This window comes from Cygnus atratus, chromosome 14, assembly GCF_013377495.2.
Source record: "Cygnus atratus isolate AKBS03 ecotype Queensland, Australia chromosome 14, CAtr_DNAZoo_HiC_assembly, whole genome shotgun sequence".
Taxonomy (NCBI): Eukaryota; Metazoa; Chordata; class Aves; order Anseriformes; family Anatidae; genus Cygnus; species Cygnus atratus.
The window spans coordinates 10,454,879-10,480,953 of NC_066375.1; the positions used below are offsets into that span (position 1 = coordinate 10,454,879).

General features: G+C 41.8%; 1 protein-coding gene and 1 long non-coding RNA gene across 3 annotated transcripts; one reads left to right on the plus strand and one right to left on the minus strand.

Moving 5' to 3' along the window:
• Nucleotides 1-21: 21 nt before the first annotated feature.
• On the plus strand, nucleotides 22-21,876 carry LOC118254492 (uncharacterized). Its single transcript, XR_004780674.2, has 4 exons — nucleotides 22-161; nucleotides 310-532; nucleotides 18,913-19,614; nucleotides 21,727-21,876. It is a non-coding gene; the product is annotated as an uncharacterized LOC118254492 (long non-coding RNA).
• Nucleotides 793-24,651, minus strand: CREBRF (CREB3 regulatory factor). 2 transcript variants are annotated; one of them, XM_035559736.2, is made up of 9 exons: nucleotides 24,509-24,651; nucleotides 16,943-17,120; nucleotides 15,769-15,894; nucleotides 14,073-15,150; nucleotides 9,670-9,864; nucleotides 7,698-7,887; nucleotides 7,164-7,237; nucleotides 6,904-7,026; nucleotides 793-6,670 (listed from the first exon to the last, which is right to left on the minus strand). In XM_035559736.2, the coding sequence occupies exons 2-9, from the start codon at nucleotides 16,949-16,951 to the stop codon at nucleotides 6,555-6,557; spliced, it is 1,911 nt and encodes a 636-aa protein (XP_035415629.1). In that variant the 5' UTR covers nucleotides 16,952-17,120; nucleotides 24,509-24,651; the 3' UTR covers nucleotides 793-6,554. The 2 variants fall into 2 exon arrangements, with proteins under 2 accessions (XP_035415629.1, XP_050569489.1); XM_050713532.1 differs by lacking the exon at nucleotides 15,769-15,894 and having other exon boundaries at nucleotides 24,509-24,642.
• Between the last annotated feature and the right edge of the window lie 1,424 nt (nucleotides 24,652-26,075).

The window sequence follows — 26,075 nt, forward strand, 5'->3', positions numbered from 1 at the left end:
GCCGGCTCCCCCGCGTCAGGGCCGGCGGGCAGGGGGCTCCTCCGGCCGCGGCTGAGCCCCTGAGGAAGCGAGGAGGTGTCCTCCGGGTGGAAGGGATGAGGGACAGGCGCCTCGGCCCTAAAGCGGCTCCTCCCGGGAGAAGCGGTGCTAGCTGTCTGTCTGTGAGCAGCAGAGCTCTCGAGGTTTTTGGGTGGGTGGGCTTGGAGCTATAAGGTCTTTGAGGTGCAGGGTGGCTGGTGTCTGTCAGAGAACCGTGTCCCTGAATGAAATGGGAGGCAGTGCAGTGACCCTTTTGCTTTTTTTCCACAGGCTCCTGTTGGTCTCAAACCCCCCTGCCCTGGGCCTGCAGAGGATGCTGTGAAAGAAAGCAGATTTGGACAAAGGGAGCTGCTGTTGGAAGACGCTGACCACCTTCATGGGCATTCCAGAACACCAGTGAAGTGCCGGGTGGCCGTGTGGTCCAGCTTCTCCTGGCTGTGACGCAGCGGCCATGCAAGGCATCCGTCAATACAAGCGCTGACCGGAGAGCAAGGTACCTTGTTATGATCTCTCCCCAAAGGAATGTTGTCAATACTGGGGTCCCCAGGGCATTTCCTCCATCACAGCATGTTGCTGTACCTGTTCCACCAAGGGAGTGCTTCAAGGGTATGCTAGCGTTAAGCGCTTTTCATGAGGAAACCCAAGAATCATAGTATAAGAAAAGTTGCGCCCCATACCACAGCGCTGGGAGAGAGCACAAACCATTCGCTATCACTCCACCCACACAATGATTTGAGACAGTATTTTCTCCACAATTTTTATTTTAAATTACAAAGGATGTTGCATACATTGATGAATTTGTATCTGAATAGAAGTGCTAGGGATCAAGGGTGACAGAGTAAACAAAGTCAATAGTTTAATTGTGCCTCTTTTCAAAGAAAAGAAAAAGAAAAACTGCACAACTATTAACCAACATTAAACATTGCAACTCTTAACAAATCATGCTTTTAACAAGGTAAATTTTTCTCTAACAGAGACAAGACTAAGTTTTTCTGAGCTCCAGTTGGAAGTAGATTATAGAGTATCTAGGCAGAACAGGATGCCATGTTTTGCTTAAAATGCCTTTTTTTCCTGTCAATCACCTACATCCCCATGTGCCATCAGCCTTAGAATTCACCGAACCACAAATACTGAACAATAACAAGTTTTACTTAAATGTTTTGGAAGGATAGAAGATTAAAATAAGAATGTATGAATACCCATTATTGTAAGAAAATGGGTAAAATTACATACTACTACTAGGTTTTGCTCTTAATCAAAAGAGTTTCATAGGGTGGAGTGTGCCAAATCCAATCCAGTTTTCTTTACCGTAGCTAGATAACTCATTCAAGTTCAACATTCAGATACCTAACAAATATTCTCAAAAAAAATCTGTGAAAAACAAATCAGAAAACTGATGTTATCTAAAATGACTGGAATTTTATTTTATTTATGAAAAAAGCGTGGCTTAAAATAGCTCTCATTCCACATTTAGCTCCACTACTCATTCGAAAGACAATGAATGCATAGTCAGTATTTGTTCTTGTGGAAGTTCATGAACGTCTAAGAGGCTGAGGACTGTAATTCAGTGTGCACATGCACCTTCTTATCATGCTAAAAGCATTGAGGGAAAAACATGGCATATTGAGAAATGTAAATTGTAGAAAGACAGATATTTTTGTATACTGCAAAGAAGTTAGAGCCTAAAAGTGCCATCTTTCATTAATGATATTTAAGAATCCCAATTTGTATTGGGATATATTAAAGAGTGGTGTTTTCTCAACATACTAATGCCCTTAATACAGTTACAAGAAGAATAGTCATTGAAGCAGCAACTGTTTGAAATGTACTTCACATGATCCCTGGGGTAAACATAAACTTCAGCTCTGCGCAAGGCTGTGTCAATAAGCCAAGATGCTAGCCACATCTAGCAGCACACTTAACTAGGTGATTCCAACTGAAGCCTCTGACTTAAAAACAAAACATCATCATGATTAGATGCATTATTGAAATTCAGGTCTCAAGGCCAATACAGATCCTAACATTCACGGTACATAATTGGGTTATGCCTCAACAGAATTTCAGGAAGACTAGCAAGCACGTTTGAGGAACAGAATTGCATTTGCTATTTCTGTTAAAGGCAACTTATATACAACCCTTTGAAATTCTCCTGACAAAGCCTTTTAGAGCTTTAAAAAATAGCTATGTTTAAATGATTTATGTCAAAGAAAAGCACACCCATTCTTTACATTTTGTGAAGAAGCTGTTTTATTAACGAAGGCAAATACCAGATAAATACTGGGGGGGAGGGATGGGATCTTTTTCAGATAAAATAAAAAATGACACTACTGTATTTCAGAAGCGTCTGGTTGCTTTTAGGTTAGTTAAAAGACCCTTCATCCATTTCAGATTTTTTTTTCTTTTACTTTTTCCTAGCCTTCTTTTCTAAGTATGGAAAAAGTCTGCTATCTATAAAGGATTAGGAACTGAACACAGCTGAGCCTGACTCTCACATCAACTTTGCAGCAATGCAACTTCATTAAATCACAATGATTTCAACTGGTATGGTAAGAAAATCCAGCCAGTCCACACCTAAACATAGTTTTAGTAATAAGTCTCTCTCATCCAAGAAAAGAACTCACCAAATATCAGTACATGTGTTCAATAAACCCTAAAAGAAAGTGTTAGCAAAAAGGGGTTTAGGGCTAAAAATGCCCTTCGTGAGCACCCCCACATTTTGCAAGGCCATTCAAAAACTGTTCTTCCATATAAATAGAAAATGACTGCTATTGAGAGAAACTAAAATAGATCTATCCAAACTCTTCTTTTATAGTTCTGATTCACTTTAGGAAGGGTTAGGTTTGAAGTGTTCAGGGGGAATGAAAAACATTTAGTTCTAGATGTACAAGTAAGGCACAATATAAAGCCACATCATAATCTGTAATGAAGGAAGTAGGAAAGGACAAGAATCATACATGGTACAGTAGAACAAGCAGTCCACCAATTCAGAAAGTGTGGCACCTAAGTTCAGACCAACGAGATTTTAACAAGAGCAGTTATAACAGCATGCTTTTAATATGGAAACAAATTCTAGAGAATCCAGTGTATCAGAAAAAGGAAGAGCTTTTGTTTGTATTAAATCAAAAGTATGTAATTGTTTTTGGATATAGGATTAAAAGTGAATATTCACAATGCCTACACTCAAAAACAAACAAAAAGAATCCAGGACTTCATTAAGATCCACATACCATGTATGAACACTGAAAATCTTTAGAAAATGGTCTTTTCTAAAGATCACCCAAAAATGCATGCCACAATTGCCAAAAAACAGAACATATACATTTGTTGTTTTTTATACCCTTATAAGATTTTTTTTGTGATAAGTATACACTAAATGTATATATTTTAATGACACTAGAGGAAGCAGATTGTTACTGGCATTAAAGTACAACCATTTCTAGACGGTTTAAATGCCACAGAGTCCCCTGGTTAAAATGTAAAGCTGCACAGCTTGCCTATGTCACCTTTATGATAAAGTTAAACCAGCAAAAGGTCTTATCTTTACTCTACATTTTACTGCCAGGTTTTATTTATATCAAGTATCGCTGCAGCATTCTGACCAGCCCAGAGTTAGCAGCAAGTGGCAGGAATCATATAAAACGCAGTTTTTTTTTTTTCCTTTTTAAACAAAGTGCTTTTCTAAGATATACATACATATAAATAGGTACAAAATAAAGTGTCAACATTAAAAAGCTCAACTATTCAAAAGCTTTAACTTAAAATAATACATAGAAAACACTGAAATGCAAAGGTATGGAATTCACTAAAGATTCAAAGTCTACTTTGAAATGCTAGACCAAAATCATATTCTGGTTTTCAGACAAAAATAAAGAGCTATAAAGTTATATTTGCCCAGTATTTCTGAGCAGTAAAAAAGGGACTTTTTAATACCTTGTCAGTTTAATTTGTCATAAAAGTTTTTACCTGATTGCAAACTGCTCTCTTAATATTTAGAACTGCTGCCTTGTCCACACAGTTTTGATATAGCATAAAGGACCTCTCTTATCTGAGCAGTGTGTTAACATCATTCATCAGAAAGGAACAACAGTATTTAAATCTTTGTACAGACATGGCCTTAACTTCACAAGAGACATTCTTTGTTGAGGTTTAATGGGCAGTATGCATCTCTGGAATAACTGTAACATTGGCAATGCTTATAATAGGAATGCATCTGACCCACTGTGTAAAGCAGCAGCCAACTTTCACCTCACCCTAACAGCAACAACAAAAACACCTGAAACAAAAACACCCAAAGTCCACTCAGTTTGTGCAAATCTTAAGTGGATTTACAAAGTTTTGCCTAAATTGCCCTGGGTATTTGTTCAGTCTTGTGAAGGAAAATCTTTCTGTACAGCTCAGTAGTGGTATTTTGGCCTCCTCCCTTTTGAGTCTTCTAAAATACTTAGATACAAAGTAAGCTGTGTGCATGCTCGTAAGTATGTGGCAGGATTGCCACTCATCTGTGACTCTTACTGCACTGTTACCAATTCAGACTTTTTTTTTAATAGTAGAAGCTTTGATATAAAAATAACCTACATATAAACAGAAAGGAATCACAGTACAAACAAACTTAGACAAACCAGAAATGAAGTGGAGAAATTCCCCAAAGGGAGTGGGGAGAAAGCCTTCATGAACTTTTGCATTTTTTTCAGCAGCTACATTTGAAAATATTTGGTATTTCTATTTTCAGTAAACAGTGTTTTGTCATCGTTAAATAGGGAGAGAAAGAACAGGGAGGAAAAGGGGGTCCATGAAACCAGAGAATGATCTTGCCTTGAGATAAAGGACTTTCATCAAGGGCTAAAGCTTTTAATCTGTACGTTAACACTGACTACAAAGCCAACTCTTATTAGCAGAAGAGCAAATAAGAACTCTGTGTTAATATTCCCCAATCATAGAAACTACTGAATTAACAAGAATAAGTCACGTATAAGTTTGAAGAAGCTAGTTTCGAAATACCTGTACAAAAATATAAAAGTCTATAAATTTTTTTTTTGTTGTTTTGTTTGAAGCCTGTGTTGATCCTTGGAAACATCACATGCATAATAATACATAAACTGGAAAAGTGGCAACTAAGGAATTAGGTATTTGTAGCTCTTTTTTCTCTTTACATATATACACATTACAATAAAAATAATTTTATTTTGGTTGTTTGTTGGAAGTATACTACAACAAGCTAAATATTTTTTTTTTAAATTCTCAAAGTTGAAAACTATTTTACCAATAGCTTACTAAAATCCAAATATATTAAAATCTCCTACAGTAAGTGCAGAGAAAAAGGATTTAAAGACTCCGAGACGGCCACCAAGTTATCTACCATGGAAGCGAACTACAAGAACAGCAAAATAATATTGTTATGTATGAATGCTCCTTCTGTAGATAATTGGACCCAAACAAAAAAATTCACAGTTCAGTAAGATCCCTAACCCTGACCTTTAATTTTTTTTCTTTTTTTTTCATTTGTTTTTTTTTTTTTTTTACATTCAGTACAGTATCATATAAGCTGTGCAAAACTTTACTTAGACTGGCAGTTTGCCATATCAGTTGCATTTGTCTTTGGTACAAAAATAAACAATCGCATTAATGTGCAAGTATTTGTTTTCTTCCGGCCAAAGTACCGAAATTGAGTTTCTAGAGCCATCTTTTATACAATACATAGACTCTGTGGCATATATCTACATTTTCAACATATTCCTATATACATTCAAAAATTTTAAGAGCTGGAACAAATACATTAAAACCTATAATCTCACCATCTGTACATCTTGTTTTCTCCCCTCAGGGTTTTCTTCATACAAAACTTTACCAGCTTATACTGATAGCTCTCCCCCCAAAATACAAGGCACAAAGAATATACTTTTTTCTCTTGCTTGCACAGACATTTAAATACTATATTAAGCTTAGAAAATTAAAGTCTTATATGGCACACTAGCTCTAAAGCCACGTGTGCTATGTACAAGTTAATGGTTGCAAAGAAACCTTACTGTTTTTTTAAGAACAAAGAAAATCCAATTATTCCAAAACAAACAAAAATTAAAAAAAGAACAAAAAAGAACCAAAAAACCCCTAAAGTGACAGCTTTACCAAAAAAAATGCTTCCTCTTATTTTGCTTGGAGCATAAACCTGCCACAATGTCTGGCATATGCTAAAAATTTTTACTAGCAAAAACATGTTTTTGCTTCTAAAATAAAAGTGATAAGTCTGGTCCTAGATAACTTAATTTTAAAAAGAATCCTCAAGTCTGTATTTAATCTTAAAGCAGCTTTAAAACTACCTAGTTTATGCTCCAAAAATGCTATTAAGCATTTTATATCATGCTCTGATTTGTTTACTACATTGTTATTTAAAAACAATGGAACCTAACTGTAAGTGTTTACATAATGCTAAACTGACATGCAGACCAGAATGCAATTTACAATGAAATACTTGACAACACAGGAAGAATCTGACCGATGAGAACAGGTGAAATCACGGCTTAAACTTTTGACATTGGTATTCGTAATCCTACAAGGCCACCCGTTGGGTCTCCTTCTGCAGTCTTCTCTAAAACTTGATTCACAAATTCTGATGTTTGTCCAGCTACAGGCAGTCCTAAAAACAGAGCGTAGGAAAACGCACTGTAAGGTTAATATTAATTGCACATATTTGCACGTTCCTGTAACAGCCAACAAACATTTTGTTTAGTAACCAAGCAAAAGGCTTGGTTACAGCTGTAATTACGAAATACTTTTCTTTTCTCTATGCCACAAATCGTTTGCAATCTAACATACTGCAGATGTCATGTCTCCTCACGTACACGCAAATACATTAGATTTACTGCTTACCAAGTGTATCTTTAATGAGTACGTTCAATCTTTGTTCCATGTTGACTCCTCTATCATCTTTAGGCACCTGCACTCGATTAACAATTTCTTGTTTAATGGAGTTGATCACAAACAGTAAATTATCTGCAAAGAAAGAAACGGGATTAGATTTACACCACATTCCCCCCGGAACAAAAGAGATGCTCATTTGTCCACGCACTGTTAACACAGACTTGCCTTAAGAACACAAGAAAAACTAACATGTGAAGAGTTGTATTTACCATATTCTGTGTTGAGACCCCAGAGTTTTACTTTATTGGCTTCATACTGGGCTTTCTTCTTTAGTCTACAAGCCCTATAGTAAGAAGAGTGGAAGAATTAGAACATTTTAACAAATGTTCCAGAATACTAAGAGCATCTGTTTCAGTTAGCCAAACCAACTTATCACTCAGTGCTCCCAGAGCTTTGACAAACGAAATCATGTATCTACTCACTCACCTCCACTGAAAGCACGCTACTACCTGTATTTGCTTATATTTCACATTTGCGGGTTTTACAACTGCAACGACCATTTGCACTGCAGCTAAGACAGCTTCCAGTGGAAGTATATCATTATCTATCTAGTCCCTAACTAGTAGGGACCAGGCAAACTACATCTCCATAGAGCCAGTTGTCCTGCTTTTTGATTAACAGGTAATAAACCCATCAACAGGGACTGCCACAGTGAAGCAGGATCTCGAGACAAAAGTTAGTCTTACTTGTACAGCTCTAGTAATGCAAATGTACCCATCCAAGTAGTGTGAGCGAGCATATACCTGGAAGCCAGTTTGTTCTTTTCTTTTCTTGACCTGGGTCTGGCAGTTAAGGGAAGTTCACTGACTGGCGTCAGGTCACTGATCACCTTATTCAGTTTCCTCAGTTCATTACCGATCTGTAGAAGTTTTTTGGGATTGGGAGTCAGGTCTTCTACATCAGTCCTCCGTGACTTCTTTGCTGCATATTTTCCTGTTTTGAATATGCAGAAAATTGAGTTGGGAAGTGACACAATATGTACACAAACCTGTGAAAAAACATTCTTAAATATGTATTATTTTCGGTGCAGTTTAAGTTCCTTTGTTTGTTACAAGAGAATGGTCTGGCATCATGTGATCCCTGTGGCCTTTCACAATAGAAGGAGCACTTCCAGACAAACTGCTCTGTACAATTCGTATTATATCCAGATCAGATAAGAGCAAATAGTGCTGGCTGGGCTAGAAATGTATTAGATGTGATGGACAGTATGCACAAAACTGTGCTGAAAAATGTACATCACAAGTTCAAACCCAGTTGTTTTGCCCCAGCTGTAACTTGCTAACTCATGTGTTCAGCCAGCATATTCTCTTGGGACACTCAAGCTGATTAAATTCCTAAATAATCTTATTCTGAAAGTTCTGTGTTAAGAAAGATTTGAGAGGCCTGGTACCTGCATGATCTTCATTGATATCAAGCTTAAATAACCCACATAAAGGCCAGTCGATCCTTTTTAGATGTATTTGAAGCTATTTAAGGGCTGCTTTTATGGTGGAAACGCACATTCAAGACAAAATCCTTATTCCTCGAGATTTTCTGCCACTGCTACCTACATGTCTTAAGTGTCAGTTGTTACTGATACTTACATGAAAATGTTAATAGAACTGACAAAACCTGCTCCAGAAATATTGATCAGGGAGATGATAATTTAGCATCATTTATCTGAGGTAGCAGATGACCTTGGTACATGTGTAATACAAAAATCCTGCATGTGTAATATTCTGTAGCTTCTGGCTGTTAACTAGTGTTTGATCCTATAAGTCCCTTGCATACACAACTCACTGACTTAAAGGGCACTTGCTCCCACCAGAGTCTAGTGAGACTGAATCCACAAGTTAATTAATGAATTTATCTAAGTAAAATAGAAAAATCTTTTTGTTTAACAGAAGGTAAACTGCAATGTTAAAGACAATTTTCAGTTGTAAGGAAATATTAATGTTACAGCCAGAGAAATTGGTTTAATTTTGTTCCTTCAAAACCACAACCAAATAGGACAGCCTACCAAAGAGGTCCTGTGACAAGAGAACAAACATTATTCCTACGTGTGGTTTGATCTCAGTGGCGTTAGTCATGTTTAAAGTACAGCAAGTTAGCAATCGAAAAGTCACGGGAATGAAAGACACAGTTATTGGACCAATCAGTCTAAGTTTCTGAAAGGGTATTTTAAAGAAATAGTTCATTCCCTGAAAAGTATCTGCTTCACTGTGTTGCATTTACACAGGTGGGAGAAACAGGTAAAGAAGAGAAGAAAGAGACAGTTACATCTTATCACCTGCCTGTCCTTTAGTTCACATTGTAGTTAATGTGAACTTTGCATCTCAGATCACTTGCTGCTTACTTGAACACAAGCAAGACTGATACTGTCCAACAGCTCCAAGGAGCACGTATCCGTCACATGCCCTACCCTTGCTGTTTACAGCATCACACTGCGAAAATTCTGAGCTCTTGGGGTTTCCGCTGAAAGCTATTGGAAGTTACAATTCTCAATTCATCCACCTTCCTCTGGAAGAAACCACACTGAAAGTTACTACTGTACGTTCACTGTGCCCTCCTTGGGCACGGCACAGAACTCTGCTAATTAAGCAACAGACTTGCAGTGTTTTAAGGATTTATTTCCATGGCCAAAATGCAGCGCTCTGCCATTTCACATATGGGAATTTGGCTATTGACGGTGTCAGCATGAAAGCCATTCACTTGTAAGGAGGACTCTATCCTTACCATGATGGAGACCGTTCTTCTGATACATGTTACTTGGTAACGTATCTCGATTCCACTCAGATGGCCTCAGCATCCTTTCTTGCTGTGACGGTGTTAGCTGCTCGCTGTACTCCCAGAAGTATCTTCGCTTGCCTCTTTTTCGAGAGGATATTGCAGTCATTTCTTTTAAATCCTCCACAGAATCATTTTCATACCCTAAAATAATGCATCGCATTGTTTATATAATGTTTACAAGACTATTTCTAGCCTTTTAACTGCAGGCTGAAGGTTCAAGGTGAGCACAAAAAGAGCGACAATGGCTTGTTTCACGTTATCTAATCTACTTGGTTTTCAGCCTCAACTACTACCGGGTATTTGCTTTAAATCCAGGGATAGACACTGAGCTAGTGATGGTGCTTCATCAGCTGAATAAAGACAAATTATTTGTGCATTGAAAGCTCCTTCTGGTTCTTTGACCCCTTAAGCCCTATTGCTCTTCTCCCCCACGATCTCACTACTGTGGAGTACGGAGAACAGCTGTTGGAGAGCGTCCCTCCACTTTTACAGCGTTCTCCAGTAGTTTGCAGGAACATAATCCTAACTCTCCTCCACATTTTAATTAATCTTCAGTCAAAAACCATAGAGAAGTAGATGATAAAAATAAAGATGGATTAGCAAAAGCCTAATAAATAAAGCAAAATTATTGCTCTACCTTGAGTTTAAGTACCTTTGGGAAATAAATTAAACCATCCATCTCTCTTAGACTGTAGGAATGGGGCTCTGTTACTAGGACAATGACCCAAAGTCCATAAGAAAAGAACATCTGAATTGAAAGGGTTTGGACACAAGCTGTTCAATCTCTTCTTCACCTCTTCAGTAAAATGAAGAGAAATCCACAGTAAAGCTACAGAATATTTTAGAGGTGTATTACAATGCACTTGATACGGCAAACTGTTCTTCAAGTACACAGAAACTATAATGACAATATCCACATTGCATAAATGTTTAGACTGTAAGTATGTAAACACAAAATACAGTTTTTAAAATTCTACACATGCTTTAGAAAATAAATACAGGTTGTACTAAGGTTAAAAAAAATACTGCACCACCTTTTGTACTAAAATGCTATATCACACTTCATATTTAATTAAAAAAGAGTAGATTTCAAACACCTTATACACCAACGAAGCTTAAAGAAAACCCAACCACTGACTGGACTGTAAGCTCAATAAGCCTTGGGCCCATATGCTTGAGCTCTGCATCATCTTGTAACAACAGCACAAAGAACGCCGCCTTTATTTTAAAACAGTCCATTCCATTATTCTGTTTTCACTTGAAGAAACATTTGAAAGACAAAAACCAAACTTTCTTGCTTTGGTCTGACTCTCACCTCATAACCCAACGTACGAATAAAAGTTAGGTACACGGAAGGATGATACCAGTTCAAAAGTTCTGTTTCTAATCATGCCATCAACTCATTTACTTTGGTTCTTTGGTTTATTAAAAGGACAGTATTTTAAAGGAAAAATCAAATGAAGCATGCTTTAAAGAACACGTTTTTTCTTGTATAGACAAAGGGATTATGGCAAATTACATTAAATATAGTTTCAAATACCACAGATATTTTTAATTACACTTCCCTTTGACCCAAATGCTGTTTGACATAAGTATCAAAATACTCTTTAAAGAAAACGCACCTTACTTTCCACTTTAAAATCACGTCAAGCTATGTAACTCATTATACAGACAGGTATAAATTCAGCCCATCTTCATGATAACACAGAATTAAGCCAACCAATGAAAACAAATCTCTTTAATAGCTGATGTGTACAAATGTAAAACAAGGTTAAAAACAGGACTTCCTGTTTGCTTATTTAAACCATAATTATGTTGGCAATTTAAATTATGTTGACTTAATGCATCCTGCCTTGCAAGTCTAACATTGGCCTGCCATCATTTTAGAGTTACATGGGATAGTCTAGTGCACAATGTCCTAATGTAGTCTGCAACATACAGCAGTCAAAAGATGTGTTTAGCTTTTCTGCATTGTATTAAACTTCACTGAATCCTCCTCCTAGCAAGCATCATACAGCAGTCTCACTTTCTTTGTTGAGCTTCTAAGAAATCTGTAAAGGTTCTTGTATTTACTTTTCAAGTCTCTGGCAAGTCACTCCTAAAAATCTTTGCTCACATCCCTTACTAATTTTAGGTTTAAATTTACAAGAGTTAAAGTAAGAAAGACAGAGAACAGCATAGACATGACTTCTGCATTTTACGAGATTAACAGCAAAAATAACCCAGCCAAAACAAACCCAAGAACACCCTTCTCTGAAACCACTTAATCATGATGACTTCTGTAAAATCACTTACAGAGCCCTTTTCCTCCAGCTGATGGTACAGGTGCTCAAACAGGCAATGCAACTTTAAACAACCTCTATGTCTCTACACGCACATTTCCCTTTAGTTCTCTCTTCTCCAGTACTACTGAAAACTGAATCAATTTTTGCATCCTTCCTTTCTGGAATGTCTTCACTACTTGATAGCAAACCAGTCATCTACAAATATTTCTATTAAACAAGATAGGTAAAATGCCCAGATCTGGGCTCCTAATTCCCATAATAAGCAAGCTTCATAGGGGACCAAAATTGCTAAATCTGTATTCCAATTACAATAAAAGCATTGGTGAAAGGCAGTCACATTTTCAGTTATGTTCCCAAGTCCCTGAAGATCACTATAGCTAAGTACTTCCTCAGACAACACTGACTCCAATGCTTTAAGAAAGCATATCACACATTCCCAAAACACACGTGAAAAAGAATAAACAAAAGCAAACTGTACGTAAAGTACACACATCAGAGGGTCAGCAAATATAAAGTTTTTGTCCTATCTTCACTTCTTTATGAACAGATTTTGGTTTCATGGAAACTCTGCAAGGTTAAGTCTTCCAGAGCTATGCTCATTTAGAAGCCTTTTCCATAGAATTTACCTTTACTGTAAAGGTTTAAAAAAAAAAAAAAAAGGCAACACAAGTATGAGTAAGAGAACTAAAATACCTGGAGATATTATCTCTTTATATATTAAAAAATATGTGCAGATACTATCTTTTAATATCACTGTACTGAAGGTGAATGTCTTCATTGACTTGTAGCAAGCTTGTAGCAAGCCCATTTCCTCAGCTCCTACACTGCACCACGCAGTTACATTTAGAAGGTGAGAGCCTGTCAGCAGAATCTGAACAAACAACAAGCAGTTAATGTAATTCCACCACCTGAAATCCCAGCATTTTAATACAACATCTCTTTTTCAAGATTACCAGGCTTTCTGTGCAACATGCCTCTGTGGGCTGCAAAGCACTGTGTAGTACAGCAGTCATTACAGAGCTTTAATAGCTACTGAAAGCCTCGGGAAGTAAAGGGAGTTCAATTCAGAAGAAGGGAGGAAGCGATTTTAAAATGCTAATAAAAGTGTGTTATGTACATGAAAAAGTAACATAAAGGGCACAGTGCTTAACAAGTTTAATTCCAGCTCAGGAAATCTACTTAGAAAATAATTTAATCTCAGAGTTCAGTATGACAAACAACAGCATGTTTTAGAGAAGCTGCTGTTTTTAAAAGGGGAGAATTTCAGCTGGTTTTCTTCTCCCCCAAAGTTACATACTGCCAAATGTCTGAACACCTTAATTCTCATGCTCTACTACAAAGCAATTACAAACCGTGAATACTATAATACTTCCTAAAATTAACCTAATACTTGGTTACAGTCCTGTCCCTGTAGATTTTCTTTTTACAGAATCTTACCACTCTGTTACCTTCTGGATGAAGGTTGGTTCTTATTTTTGTTGTTAATGCTCCATTTCTACTTGCAGACCCACTAAGTGTTACTGTCGAAAACCACCAAGAAATAGTTCTATTAGTTTCAGTGGTAGGTATTATGTGGATTCTGTGGAAAAATATACCTATAGTAGCACTTAAGTAATTATGAACTGCTTTCACTCGGGCTACAATTTCATACCAGCTATCAAGAGGTACAACTCGGGATAAATTCAGAGCACAGCCTACTGAAGCCCTAGAAAGCTCTGCACATCCTATCATTCATTAATCCACAAAAAGGGAGATATCAATTGCATCTAGTTGCTCTACGACCTCAGGCTACAAGCTTGCTTTCCTCTATTGTCTATTACCACTTTTGAAGTATGACCACCATTTATCCTTTTTTTTTTTTTCCCCCAAAACAGGGAAAACACAGTCCTTGTACAGTTTTCATTAATTACATTTTGAATAGCCATTAAGAAATCTGGGACGAATGTTCAGAATTTAAGACCAGTGTTGTTCACCTGTAATTAGAAAGCATTCAAAAGCATTCTGTCTCTCCTGGCAGACAAATCTGTTAACCTTAACGTTAATAAGCCCCAACATTGCTGGTACCTGGTTCTGAGAAAGTATCGCTGATGTCATCGTCTTTATCATCCTCATAATCTTCTTCCTCATCATCGTTTTCAGAGAGCTCGTGCTCACTGCCGAATCCTTCATCGTGGTCCTCATCTTCAATATCTTCCTCATCCTCCTCATCTTCTTCAGGGTCTCCTTTGGCTGACTGCTCACCCAGACTGTCCGTTACAAAAAGAGAATAGTTGTGCTCTTCTTTCTTCTGTGAAGAATCTGACACTGATGTGCTGGCAGAAAGACTGCTCTCCCCCACAATAAGTCCTGTGGTTTCCTGGGGTGGACTGAGGAGCAGTTCTTGAGTCTCTTTAAAAGGCAAAACAGGAGGTGTACTGTGACTGTGTGGGGACTCTTTCCTTTCTTGTCTCTTTGCTACGGCACCACAGTAACAGGTGTTTTCCTTTGCTGCATCTGCCTGTGTTTGGCTCACCACTGGTCTGCTCTGGGGTAAAGGATTGATCTTTACTTTTGCCTTTTTAACATAGTCTTTACATTCAACATGAATGTTCACCTTTTCATTATTGTACACATTGGTCTTCACCATGATTTGTGTACTGGAAGCAGGCTGAGTTGCAGGTTTGCTTGCCTTCTGAACACAGTCCAATAGAGGTGCCTCAGCCTGAACGTTCTTGGAGGAACAGACTGGGGCTGCTGCTCTACTTGCAATTTTTTTGCCAGGTAACAGAGAATTTAAAGGGTTTTGTTTTACACTAAAGAGCGAATCAGGGTAATAGAGTGAATCTGAAACAGGTTGGGAGTCCTCACTGTTAAGCTGAGCCAGAGTCGGTGTTTTACTTATCACCTCTTCATCTTGGTATGGGCTTGAAAAGTCATCAAGGCCCAGATAATCCACCTCTTTTGTTCCCCAGATGTCACAGCTGGTTAGTTTAGTGTACTTAGTTAAGTCTTCACAGTACGTGTCCCACTGCTCCCACTTGGAGGTGAGAGCAACTTCTTTGTCCAGGATGTCCGTAAAAGACTCGAAGTTCTCGAGGTCTTTGCAGTCCTCCATTGAAAGCAGGTTGTCTCTGGAGCTTTGATGGTAGTCCATTTCTCTGTCCTGTGCATTGTAAGACAAGTTATAACGGAGTTAAAAAAAAAAAAAAAAGGTATCAAATCATATCTGTCGTCTACTTAAATTCATACGGTGAATCACCGGCAACGTGTTCTAGTTTCCATTAACCTAGGTCAAACTTTGATTAACAGAATGCGCTTAAGTTTACCAGTCCCTGGAAAACCTCCTTCTAAGCCGATCAGTTAACAGTGAGCTACCTTTCTCCTTTGACACAGGAAAAAAATCACGAATGCTACTGTAAACAGCTCACGAGTCAACTTGTATTTTGCTTCCCTTGCATTCACAGCTTGGGTGAAGTAGCATATAGCTGCTCTTGCAGAAAAGATGGTTTGTAAGGAAGAGTCTCAAGCACAAAGATGTAACACCAACACAGCTCCACGTGAGACTAGTATATCAAGCCTCTCCCGATGGCCAGCTGTAACGAGCGTCTACTGAAGAAGCATTACATTTGCTGGCCAAGCAGTTAGGCCCTTCCCTAGGCAGTGGCAAGCAGTAATGAATAATCCTCCAGCGTTCTTGAACAAATACACCTTTATTACTACGTGAACACACGGTGTTAGTCAAGGAGTGGGATGCATGCACACACACAGAAAGATGACCTACCAGTTCATACATGAAGTCTGGATCTGAACTGCTTGCCAAGAGATCTGTGCTCATCAGAGTCTGCTCTGAAAACACATGGCTCCGAAAGGCGTCCCCAAAAGGAGGGTCCATTCCACTCACACTGGGCTACAACAAAATTGATACTGAATATTGAAGCATGCTATAAAAAGCAGATTCTTTCCTTCAATGAAACATAAGAGCGTTGTCATTTCATCCAAGTCTCTGAATTTGTGTTATACTTGCATCTGGAAGGTTTTTACCTACACAGATAAGAACGTCACTTCTCAGAGTGAGAGAATGCTTTCAGAGCAGCTAACAACATGCAGCTCTTAATCAAAGAACACGTTTGTATTCACTATATGGCTGCAAGAGCATTGCTCATTCATTCTATTGGGTTGGTTTGAAATTCTCACGTTTGCCAAGTTTAGGGATACATTAGGCATTTGTAGAAGAGGAGAGTGAGTTACTGGCAAGATCTGGGAATATCGACAGGACTACACGCCTGCAGGGCCTTCACCCTGATACACACCATTTTGTACCAAAGCAGCATTGGCTGTTTTTAGAACCATTAGAACTTGTAAAAACTTCTACCTGAGATTGTAACAATAGCAAAAATTATTATAACTAAATCAAGAGTGTTATCTCTCTCAAGAACAAAAGAGAACTTTGGAAAAAAAAAAAAACCACCACCATTATGCAGGATGACTAGGCATGCAGGCAAAAGGCAGCACAGCCTTCTGCAACATTTCACGCCAGACCTCTATTTCTCTTCTAGACAAACTCGCCTTGAGGGTTGGGAAGGGAGAAACACTATACTGCTGAAAGTCACTCAGTGCGCTGATGCGTGAATCACTGCAGTAATAAAAGGCTGCTCTCCAGGCATTCACCCTCATCAAGAAGACTTTGCTGATTCTTGCTGTGTGAACAAATACAGCACCAAGAGCAGAAACATAGCTCCCACCACAACCCTAAAAAAATATATACCATTCAGTCTCTTCCAAATTCTTTCCACTGATTCGAGTCTACCAGGACCCTGAAAATATATACCATTTAGTCTCTTCTAAGTTCCTCCTGCTGATGCCAGACAAATTTGCTCTTACATTTTTCCATTTTTTTAAGCAAGGAAGCAAAATTATTTGCAGAAGCAAATCCAATCGTAACATTTCAGACTTACCTGAGGCATTTCCAAGCCCAGATTACCCAAATCCAATTCCAAACTTCTTGTTTTATTCACTTTTAGATTCCTTTCCAGCTTTACTTCAGTCTCAGTGAGTTTACACAATCCATGCAATGAATTTTTTCCTTAGGATAACTTCAGTTCACCCTTACGGAGTTCTTCTGTTTGTAGATCTCTGTGTAGAATAAACACCAAGGAGGTAAGTATTCTGTCACCAAAAACAACGGTGCTAAAAAAACAGCCAAAGTGAACTAAAGACAAAATTTCTCCCTGAAAAATGATTATTCCTCACGCTAGAATGTACAGCAATTTTCTTCCCCTGCCATTTTTCACCAAATGAAAAGCCATTGATGCTACAGAACAGAGCTCCTGTGAAAACCTTTTCGGCTGAGTTACATTTTGTTGCCTTTTTTCCTCACTACCTAAACTGTGCACTCTATAGCCGTATGAAAAGAAAAGCCTGCCTAATTGGAAAAATAACTAGCATACTGCTGGGCACACAAAAAGAAAAAACCTTTATGACTAATATAACAGAGCCAATGAATTCTAAAAATGTTGCAGACAAACGTCTCAAAACACTAGTTTCAGAATAGACAGTAATACTGTTTTAGGAATATCTCCTCCTTTTCTTAGGAGTTGAATCCATTCAGCTTCAGATAAGATTGTATCAATCACTCATACAGCAACACCTAGTGGTAGAGGGATTGCGGCAGGTACGCTCACTGTTGGAAAAGTGTAGGAAGGGAAGACACAGACTTGCCCAACAGAACTATGAAGTAACAGGAATTTAAAAAAAAAGTTATATTAAAAAAAAAAATCCATGCTCTCAGACGTTAGTATCTAATGTAACTGCCTTCAGGGAGGCTGCTTTCTTATTGCCTTGCTTTCCCGGGACATCCCTACCCCTATACAAAATGTTTCTTTTAGAAGAAAATGCTGTTAGAGAGGCACAATCCAAAACCTGAACCATCATAGTTATACAGTTTTTCAGCATTATCAGTGAACACACATTTGTTTCTTGACCAGAATTCTTCACTCGGCATTGCTCCTAAGTCAGTTTGGTGCAATCTGCTCAGAGTGTTTATTCTCTTGCTTCGAAAAGCACATAGCAAAGTAGAAGTGTTCTCCTACACTCAGGAGCCTCCTCCCACCAGCACATGACAGCAGATTATTCCTACTTCCAGATACTACCTCAGCTGTTTTGTTAACTTCAGCGTGTATATCGTCAAACTGAGGTAAAAACAGACATTGTTCAAAAAATTCTTCAGTCATCAAAACATACTGCTTTTCAAACATCAGCTGGAGTATAAAGAAGAAAACAAAAGCTGCAAGTCCAGTCATGCACAAATTACAGTTCTCAATAAAACCACGCTACCGCTGCCAACCCCAGCCGTTCCCTTGTAGGGTCCTGCGTCAAGTAAGAGCCAGCGCCTTCTGAGAAAATTTTCCTTTCACTCTGAAACTTCCAGGGAACTCCTTTTACTTATCTGAAAGTGACATTTAAAAGCTAAGTTTGTGTCCCAGGGCAACGTGCCTAAACAACCCCTGTCTTCCTTCACACAGGGAAGATGACACAGCAACAGAGCTGGTCCTTCCTATGCTGATAAATTTGGCATGGATGACAAATTCACTGTTTGGCCTTGCCTAAGGCTTTAGAAAGGGCCTGGTTTGTTTTGTTTTGTTTTGTTTTTAAAAAACAAATTAACGATGTTCACATGCAATGGAAGAGGTAAGAAAGATACCATCTTTAATATCAGTCTACACATTAGCATTGTCTTTCTATACAGAGTAGCAGAAATAGACGTCTTTTTCACTGGAATATCAGATTAATACTTTCTGGTGTCGGCACCAGGACGCCACCCACAACATCTGCACTCACATGGAAGTTCTGCCACTGCATGGTATAAAGGGGAATGGAAGGAGAAGTTTGCGTCTCCTTTACCAGTTAATCTTTACGTTTTTGTCAGGACGCACGGAATCGCAGAAGGTCCTGAGTTGGAAGGGGAACACAAGGATCATCGAGTCCAACTCCTGGCTCCACACAGGACCACCCCAAAATCAGACCCCAGTCAAATACGCATATGGAAACTTAGATGTAAACCCTGAACTGCCTGCAAAGGAAACTTCGTAGACTTCAGTTGAAGCCCAATTTTTACAGAACGTATCATCATGGACAGTCTCAGCTCAAGGCTGAGTTTGAACAGAACAGCACAGCTGTTGCACCGTCTGCAATGAATACAGATTGGAATGAAGGGAAAGATCTGTGGCAGAGCTCAACAACGGCAGCATAAGAATTACTAAAAATAGGCACAGCAGGAATGTCTACTTTAGGACAATTTCCATTAATGCCTCACATTAACCTCTCCCACACGCAGGGATCCACAGGTGAAATCCCACAGTTGCCTCACAGCGGCTTAACCGCAGGTGGAATAGGGCGCCCGGGGCGCTGGGCAGGGTGCCGCCGCTCCTTTTGGCAGCGGCCTGCAGCGAAATCAGATCACGGTGATTAAGGAACCAGCCCCTGAGCTGGTTCCGTGGCTGCGGATTCAGTCGCATCGGCGGGGAGCTGCACCCCTGCTCCTGAGAAAAGGTTCGCTCGGCAACTTGGGCGAGAGAAAGGGCGAGACACCTGAGAGCGACTGCGTTCATTGAACGTTGAAGAATTTGGGGTACGTATACGCGTTTACGGCATACGTACACACACTGCTGATGTTTGGATAAAAGTAACCAAAAACCGTGTTATAACAGTTAACAATTCCTTAATCTAAGGCTAAATCCTAACAAAAACCCTCTGCATTTTTACTCACTTATTGAAAACGCCCATCAGTAATAGTTTAATAGCGGTCCCAAGGCACCCGGGAAGCCTGAACTTCAAACACCCTAATGGCAGGCTTATTACAGGACATTACTGATGGAGCAGTGCATTTAAACTGGCAGATAGCAGGACCGAAACTCAAAACATGCAGCATTAAGGAGACAGATGGCACTTACCATGCATGTGCCATTTCCCCAGACGAGTAAAAACCCTTCTGCAACAATACATCACCTCCGAAGAAGCCCCTATGAGAGAAAAACCTACTCTGCCAGTTTACAGCTTGACAAGTCTGAAAGTCTTCCCCAGTCACCTGTATGAATCACTTGTACTGCAGTTCTAACTAAAGTTGCTATTTCTGTCTGAATTCAGATGTATTTTGTACAATTCGAAAAGCACGCGGAGCACGGCCGTACCATTTTCTGGACTGCACAGTGCCTATTATCACAGCAGCCAAACGCTCCTTACAAGCACGTTAGGCGCACAATCACACTTTTCATGGCGGTGACTGTGCGTCGTACAGCACAGTTTGTCAAAGTTACATTTTTGATGCAAACAGTAATAATGAAAGCATGTCAGGAGAGCCTGTCAATACCAAACCTCCACAGCCAGGCTAAAACATTCAAAAAGCCACACTCTTTTTCAGAGAAGGCGCAAGAACGATGCCACGTGCTTTAAAAGAACCTTTCTGTACTGTGCGCTGGTTGCTGTATCTGGATGTTTTATAAAGCAGTACAGTTAGAGGTGCAATATGTACTCCTACGCTTCTCTTAATTTTTTTTCCTTCCACGGTTTGTGCCAATTTGTTTCGTATTACAGAACACACTCTGTTCAGTGCCGTCTTCAGGCACAGAACATATTTTTCTTAGTTTTGTTTCTCAGTGTAACATTCTCGTTTTTTTTTCTTCCTTCTACATTAATCTTCAATTGTTAACCAGACTTAAAAACAAAACAAAACAAAAAACCAACCTTTTGTTTTTCTCCCCCAACATGAAGTCGCTCAGTTTTCTTTTCTTGCTTTTGTTTATTTATTTATTTAGTAGCGGGCAAGCAAAGACAGTCCTGCAAAAGGTTGTCTTCCTCTGCTTCCACCCACCATAGCACCGTTCCCCTGCTCACCCAGCAAAGTTCCTCTACCTTCTCAGTGAGGTTTTTGTGTTAAGATGTCAGCATAAGCATCTCAGACATTATACGTTTTGCCTTCTCTATCCTGGAGAACAAACACCAGCTGCCTACGACATCCAGATCCTAGGTTTGATGGAGTGCTGCCATTTAAAAGAACTGAACACACACAGATTGTTTCACTTCTTTTAAGCCTCTTCCCTTCAAGAGACAGAAACTGCTACTTCGCTGTCGTTGTTCCCTTTCCTCTACTGACCTTCCCTATAATTTTATTCTTCAATCCTACTTGCTCAGAGCAGACGTCAAGATCTAGAAGCGATACCACCAAAGACAACCTCTGGGCTCCAATCACACATGCAGCACCTCAGGCAAAAGAGTGGATAAAACTCCAACAAGAATACAGGAGCGTATTTCCCTCTGAATTACTATTCCCTTTTATATCAATTCCCAGCACCTAACTTTGGAGGGGTATTCCACATCAGCATGGCTGCGTAAGCAAATAAGCAGATGCAAATAACTGATCACTATACAAGAAGCAGAAAAGTGATTTAAAAACCCAAACCAACTGCACTGCATCTACATGTTTTATAACAACCGCACCCAGAATACTATTTTCCTATTAGGAGCACGAGCTTTTCTCTACGTTCTGGAGCAAAGTCTGAGACTTCATTAGGAAATGTAGCATCTTAAACTTATTAGAACTATGCTAACATACTTCAATTCATTTAAAAAACTTCTAATGGTTAAAATATTATTTGTATTAAATTACCACTGTAGAGTTAGGAGAGTTGTTTGCACATGAGAATTTGCAGTAAGACTAACATTCAATTTTTATATTATTTTTCAGTTTTTATTGCAAGAAATCTTCCTTGAAATGGGTGCCATCAAAGCCATGACAGAAAACAAAAGCAATGCTAGACAACAATTTAAATTACAATCTCTAGAAATATTCTACATCCCTACATGATGGTTGTTTCTATGGTTTTTTTCCTGACAGTGCAAAGTCTGAAGAAAAAAATATTTCTCCAGTGCCTGAAAAAAAATAAATAAAATCTTAGGATGAAGCGAATGGTACCACCTCATCTACGCCTACTTCATACTATAAAATTGGGTTTTGTTAGACTTTTGTTAGAAAGGGGTTATCAGCACGGCACACTTCAAAGCCAGCCAAGAAGAGGACCCTACTGTCCCTCGACTGCTCAACTCGTAAGTGAAGGTAAGTCAGAAAAAAGTCAGAAACACCATCAGTCCAAACAGTCGAAAACCAGTGGAAGAGCTCAAAAGCATCAGGAAGATGTTTTGCCTTGTAATAATAAAAAAGGGAAAGTATTATAGCAGGGTCTAAATCTAAACATCAGTTCTCCAGAAATTTTCTGGCTTGATTTTCAAGACAATACCAACTTCCAAGCACTTCTTACGAAGCGCCAAATATCCTTATTAAACTTGTATTTCAAAACATAATTTAGTTAGATTTCACAAACCACTTAACACAGACATGCAAGTCGCCTGAATCTAAATCTGCATTCATTTATTTATACCATCCCATATCAGGCTATTAGTCAGACAGAAGCTTCTATTTATTCCCTATTAATTATGAAGGGACTTCAAAGCATTTGTGCTTCAGAAAGTTAGTTTTTTTTTTTTTTTTTTGGAACCCTCATTATTTAGAAAAACATGGCAAAGATGCTCAGTGGCTGGATGCCTCTGCTGCAGATTTCTCTTAGCAGCAGGCAACACCCCACCAAACACACAACTATTTTTTTGCTCAGGTCAACTCATGGCCACAACGCTCATGGCTGTGAGCTGTCTGCGTTATTTATGCCCGTAAGAAGTCCTACCGCTGAGCACTGATATTTCTGTAAGAAATCTTTCCTGCTAGAAGTACCACCAAGCTATTTTCCCTACAGAAGCCCGATTCCTCGTTGATCTTGCCAACGACGAAAACTGACTCGGCTTCTAAGCGCCTGCCCCTCTGTAATTCTTTGCACATAAACACACACTCGATTATAATTAACTTTCCCCACAAGGATGCTAAGAAGCCACTTGGCTAAGCGCCTTCAGGCCAAAGGCTAACAGCCTAATTTTAAAAACATTTAAAATATTTTAAAGCTCTATCGGACCGGTTCTGTTTCGCGGGTTTTGCAAGGGATGATTTCAACAAGCGACTCGCAGCCGGCGCAGAGAGCACTCAGTCTCGCAGCTCCGCAGCCCGAAGACTGGGAGCGGCCAGCCGGCCGCGCAGGGCCGCCTCAGAAAACGCTCGTGCCCGTACCGGAGCGCGGCACGGCCCCGTTCAGGCCTTACATCCCCTCTGCTGCCCCAGCAGCCCCGTCACACCGCGCCGGGCTGGGACGGCGCCGCGGCACGGAGCGGTACCGGGGACGGGCAGCACGGGCACGGGGGAGGACGAAGGCCGTGGATAGGCCCGGGACGGGCCCGGGGTGCGCACGGGGCTGGTACCGGGCGGGTACCGGACGCCCCGCAGCCGCCCCGGCCCCCAGAGGCCGCCCCCGCCCGGCTCGGGGCAGCCCCGTCCCCACCACACCTCCCCGCCAACATGGCCGCCCCGCCGGGCACCGCCGAGCGCAGCCTAGCCCTGCCGCCACCGCCCCGCCCCGCCCTCCCCGCCCGCTCATTGGTTCGCGTCTCCTCGCCGCGCGCTGCCATTGGCCGCCTCGCGTGCCGCTCAGCCGCCCAGCGGCTCTTTCAAGCTTGGCTGAGGCGACATGTAAACAAACCCCCTTCCGCCGCGCCGCGGGGCAGCGCCCCCGGCCCGCACCGGGCCCCCGGCCCCGAGCCCCCCGTTCCCGGCGGGCAGCGAGCCGGGGGCTCCCCCTGCCCTGCGGGGACCGCCCCCCGCCCTGCGGCCCTCCCGGGGGCTGGGGACGGCCGGCACCCACCCACCACTCCCCCCGACAGAGCCTCATCCCCGCGGGCTGCCGCCGACCGCCGGTGCAGCCCCGCGGCCCGCCCGGGCGGTCCCACACAGCCCCGGGGGCGAGCAAGGGGGGGGCCCGGCCCCCGCCGCGGGTTAGAGCCGGGCCCCCCCGGCTGCAACAGGTAGAAAGCGGGGAGCCCGAGAGGAGGCAGCGCGGCGGGGCGGCCGCGTCCCGAGGCGCAAGTGCGGCCGGCGGCACCCCGTGAAGGGGCCCCCTCACAGCGCGCCCGCAGCCGCCGCTCCTCCCGGCGGGGCCGGCGCCGTCCCGCGGCTCCCTCACCCCGCACCGCCACGGGCTGCCGCTGCCGGCCGGAGGGGGCACGTCGCCAGCTCGCCGCCCCCTCCCGCAGCCCGGCCCCGACCCAGCGGGACGCGGGCAGCCCCCCGCCGCCCGGAGCACCGGCACGGCCACACCCCCCCGGCTGTGCAGCCAGGGGGCGGCGGGGCTGCTGCGGCTCCGCTCCCAGCCGCTTGGCCCCGGCACTCGGGGAGCGGGGCGGACGGCCTCAGCCCTGCCGGGTGCCCGCAACCCCCTCACGGCCTCCTCCTCCCCGCCGGGCCCCTTCCCACAGGGGTCCCCCCCCCGCCTCCCGCCTCCTCCCCGGGGCGCAGCAGGCGGCCGGGGCCGCCCCCGGGGCTGGGCGAGGCCGCGTCCCGGCGCCGCCGTTCGCCCCCCGCGGCCCGCACTCACCGGGCGGCCGGGGCTCAGCAGGGGGCGCCGCCCCCCGCGCTGCGGGCCGGACCCTCCATGCGGCTGCGGGTTTGTTTTGTTTATGTCCCTTCCTGACGGGTTCCCGGAAATCGCGTGACTCGCCCCCCTCACGTGAGGAGGGCGGGAGGGAGGGGGAAGGAGGAGCCGGCCGAACACCGCCCGCTCGTCCCTCGGCCAATAGGGTGCCGCCCCGAGCTGGCACGTGATAGGGGAGGGGCGCGCGGGGGGTATTTAAGGCAGGGTGGCGGGCTGGCGGCGGGCAGTGAGGTGGGAGGGCGGCAGGGCGTGGAGTGTGTCGTCGTTGTCTTTCTCTTTCCCCGAGAAAGGCTTCACGTCAGAGGGGACGGATGCAAGAGCCCCGCTCGGCTGTGGGCACAGTTTCATACTTACAGCATTCATCCGTGCATCTCCTCAGCGCTGCCTTGAGTTTGCGCTACTGCTCGTAGCCACCTGAAGGGCCACGGGTCGTACCCGCAGGTGGTTGGCCTCAGGCGCTCCCACACAAGACATGAAATTAATAAACACAAGAAAAAAGGCCCAGCCATTCTTATCGTGCCCTGTGTAAAGAACTTTTTTTTGATTGTTTTCTTTACTTTTTACAACTCACTCATCCATGTTGCCACCATTGCTCCCCACCGTATCCCACAGCACTCTTAGCTGGAAACACAAATAATGCCTTATTTTTTATTTTTTCCACATATTGTTGTTAACACAGCTCTGGAAACAAGTGACCAGCCATCCACCCCAGCAACTCATCATTCTCAACACAGGAAAGATAACTTCCATAAAGTCTTCAGAGCAGCTTCCTGTGCGGATATTTGCATTTCCCAAACAATACTGACAAAACCAGCTAAAAGCATGCGAAATGACACTAACGCTTTCTCAATAGTCTTCAAGACTTCGCTGTGGAGTCAGTTTCTTTAGCCCTCTTTTTAAGCTTCTGAAAATTATCAAAATACGTCAGTAGATCAGAGTGTTTCGCTGCAGACCCAGGCTATCTATTTCAAGCACCAGCAAGCTTCTCTCATACATATTTTAACATTCTGCATCCTCTTCTGTTGTCACAAAACAAGAAACTGTCACAGGCTTTGATACCTGCGTTGTTTGTTAAACACAGTGACTGAATCTGCCTGTTCTAACTTCCTGCAGTCACACACACAAAAAGTCTTCAGCAGCGTTAATTTCTGGGACACATGTAGTAGACAATCACAATGCAGACAACAGGCCGCACAACATTCCCAAAACAGAGGCAAAACATTATCTTTTATCTTCTTGAATCATGCTACTAGCTGGTATCTGTTTCAAAGAAAATATTAAGCATTCAGATACAGGGAAATTTCTTTATCTGAAAAGCATCAAAATATGAATTCAAGAATGGCTTGTTTGTCCAGGCTTTGAATTGAAATTGAATTCTTTGCATGAAATTCACCAACAGCAAAATATGCCATGTGAACTGTTTTATTGCTCCTGTTAGCTTCAGCAGTGAGTGAGAGCTTGGAACCTAAAATAGAAAGCTTTTTTTTTTTAAAAAAAAAAGTTAATACTA

Bases quoted from the DNA above. Each gene is read 5' to 3' on its own strand.
- CREBRF (XM_035559736.2), bottom strand. The intron at 15,151-15,768 runs GTAGGTCATCTT...TACAATGCACAG, and splicing joins CAGACTTCATGTATGAACTG to GACAGAGAAATGGACTACCA. The intron at 9,865-14,072 runs GTACCAGCAATG...GCATTATTTTAG, and splicing joins CGATACTTTCTCAGAACCAG to GGTATGAAAATGATTCTGTG.